At 39.9% G+C, this 2,896-nt stretch overlaps 1 protein-coding gene and 1 non-coding gene across 2 annotated transcripts; one reads left to right on the plus strand and one right to left on the minus strand.

The window, feature by feature from the left end:
- Positions 1-395: 395 nt before the first annotated feature.
- Positions 396-1,742, plus strand: LOC133315892 (uncharacterized). The gene is made up of 2 exons (XM_061517577.1): positions 396-1,236; positions 1,384-1,742. Exons 1-2 carry the CDS (start codon positions 396-398, stop codon positions 1,740-1,742), a joined length of 1,200 nt encoding a protein of 399 aa, XP_061373561.1.
- On the minus strand, positions 927-1,033 carry LOC133315921 (small nucleolar RNA R71). Its single transcript, XR_009752156.1, has one exon. It is a non-coding gene; the product is annotated as a small nucleolar RNA R71 (small nucleolar RNA).
- Positions 1,743-2,896: the final 1,154 nt, after the last annotated feature.

Here is a 2,896-nt window from a genome sequence, read left to right on the forward strand (position 1 = left end):
TTCTCTCAAACCCAACTTTTGATTGTCCGACTAAAACGCAATTAGCGAACTAGTGCTTGAAAATTCTGATCCTCGTGGGAACGATCTCGTACTCCAGTACACTTTATTACTTTACGACCGGTGCACTTGCCGAGTCGCAACAAGTTTTTGGCGCAGTTACTGGGGATCAAATTCTTCAACATTAGAAGTAACTAATTAACTTTTAGATTGGACGTTTTAATTTTATGCACTTTATACATTCTTCAAAAATATTTTTTTGCATTAAAAATCTGCATCAATTTTCTGCATATTTATTTTTCTGCATTCTTTGTTTTTTTATTTTTTATTTTTTATTTTTTCTGTTTTTCTGTTTTGTCTTTTTTTTATTTTTCTACACATCTTTTCAATCTTAGTTTATGCGAGGTACCCTAAACCCGCGAATCTTGCAGTTTGATCCTGAGATAGAAAAGACAGAAAGGAAACTTAGGAAAAACGCAAAAGCAAAGAAAGCGAAGGAAACAAAGGCATCAACTTTGACGGAACCAAAGGAGGAACCTATGGCAGAAAATAATCAACTCGCTCCAAGGACGTTGGGGGATTACATGACCCCAGCTCGAGTCCCACAGACAACAAGCATTGTTAGACCAAACATAGAGGCTAACAACTTTGAACTGAAGCCGGCACTGCTACAACTGATTCAAAAAGAACAATTCGCTGAAGGAAGCACAGAGAACCCCTATAGTCATCTCGATAACTTCTTACTTTACTGTGATACATTAAAAGTAAATGGAGTTCCTCGTGATGCTATCTTACTCAGGCTATTTCCATGCTCACTGAAGGATAAAGCAAGAGATTGGCTGCAGTCTCTACCTGAAGGAAGCGTAACCAATTGGGATGACTTAGCAAGAAAATTCTTGGCTAGATTTTTCTCAGCTTCAAAAATGGCAAGACTCAAGGAGGAGATCACAGCTTTTGAACAAAAAGAAAGCGAATCTTTGTACGAGGCCTGGGAACGATTCAAAGGATCACTTAGGAAGTGTCCTCAACATGGAATTGAAGCATGGGAGAAGGCAAGAATCTTTTTCCAAGGGATGACATCCAGCACAAGAACACTGGTGAATGCTGCTGCAGGAGGATCACTGAAAATAAAAACTCCAGAGGAAGCGCTAGAGTTGTTGGAATCTTTAGCGTCTCAAGAAATTGACAATGCTCCTGCCCCAGTTGCACCAAGAAGAGCAGGAATTATGAAGCTCAAAGGCTATGATGCGCTCTTAGCCCAAAATGAACAAATGCTGCAAAAGCACAAGAAACAACAAGAACAATTAGATGCTCTTACAAAAAAAATTCATTCTTCTCAAGTTTCTTCTGATAATAATTCTAATATTAAATGTGGTATTTGTGTAGAGGCTCATGCAACTGAAGATTGTGACTACATGAGAACAACTGAAAAGCCACCAGCAGAAGTCAATGGACTCTGGTATGATCAGAAGAATCAGAATCAACATCCAGGGTTGAGTCACAAATCCAATCATCAGTTCAATCCTCCCCTTCCAGTGCAACCAGATACCCTACAACAAAGTAACACTTCTGAGTGGGAGAAAGCTTTTGCACAGTTACGCAAGACCACTTCTGATTATGTTCAAGGTGCAAATGCTTTCAGAGAGGACACATCTGCTTTCATGCAAGAGACTAGAGCAGCACACCGGAATCAAGAAGCTTCCATAAGAAATCTGGAAATTCAGATTGGCCAGTTGTCGAAGTAATTTTCTGAGAGAGCTCCGGGTACTTTTCTAAGCAACACAGTTGTCAATCCAAGGGAGTATTGCAATGCTATCACCACTAGGAGTGGGACAATGATTCAGCATTTAGAAGAACATCCCGAAGAAAAGAAGAAGGATGGAGAAGCATCAGTTGAAGAAGAAAAGGAAAATGATACAATTGAAGTTGACGAAAGCAATCCTGAAAATGCTGAAAAGAAACTATTCGAGTGGGAGAAGAAGAAAGCTCTTGAAAGACAGAACAATCCATTGGATCTCTCCCCATATGCTCGAATCCCATATCCTCAGAGATTAAAGAAAGATACTCAGAAGCAGCAGTATTCAAAGTTTCTAGACATATTCCAGAGGTTGTAGATCAATATTCCTTTTGCTGAAGCTTTAGAGAACATGCCCAACTGTGCAAGGTTCATGAAGGATCTATTATCAAGGAAGCGTAAGTTGCAGGAATGTGAGATGGTGAATCTGACGGAGGAATGTAATGCTATCATCCAAAAGAAGTTACCTACTAAAGTCAAGGATCCAGGGAGCTTCAGCATTCCATGCACTATAGGCAAAGTGGAAGTGGACAATGTTTTATGTGATCTTGGAGCTAGCATCAATGTCATTCCACTCTCCATGATGAAGAAGCTGGGGATTACTGAAGTGAAGCCCACAAAGACGATAGTGCAATTGGTTGACCGCTCTTCAAAGCAAGCTTATGGCATCATTGAATATATATTGGTTCAGATTGACAAGTTCATCATTCATGTTGATTTTGTCATCCTAGACATTGAGGAAGATGCCACAATTCCAATGATCTTCGGAAGACCCTTCTTGGCAACTTCAGGAGCACTAATTGATGTACTTAAGGGCGAGCTGATATTACGGGTAGACGGAGAGTAGGAAACTTTCAAGTTCTTTGACAAAGAAGTCCCCTCATCCGTTGCTCAACCGAAAGATCAAGTCTACTTTATTAGTGAAAAGAAAGGTGAAGAAGAACACAATGAGGAGTCTTCTCAAGAAAGTAAGCCAAAAGTTAAGATGGAAAAGCCGAGGAGCAAGGGAAAGCATATGAATACCAAATTCAAAAGTCCCGAGACTACTTTACCTCATCCATATGCAGAAGAGCACTATGGTAGGATACAATTTCTGAATGATGG

Source organism: Gastrolobium bilobum, unplaced genomic scaffold (assembly GCF_033153095.1).
Source record: "Gastrolobium bilobum isolate Gb01-03AN ecotype WA unplaced genomic scaffold, APGP_CSIRO_Gbil_v1 utg17648, whole genome shotgun sequence".
In the NCBI taxonomy this organism is placed as follows: Eukaryota; Viridiplantae; Streptophyta; class Magnoliopsida; order Fabales; family Fabaceae; genus Gastrolobium; species Gastrolobium bilobum.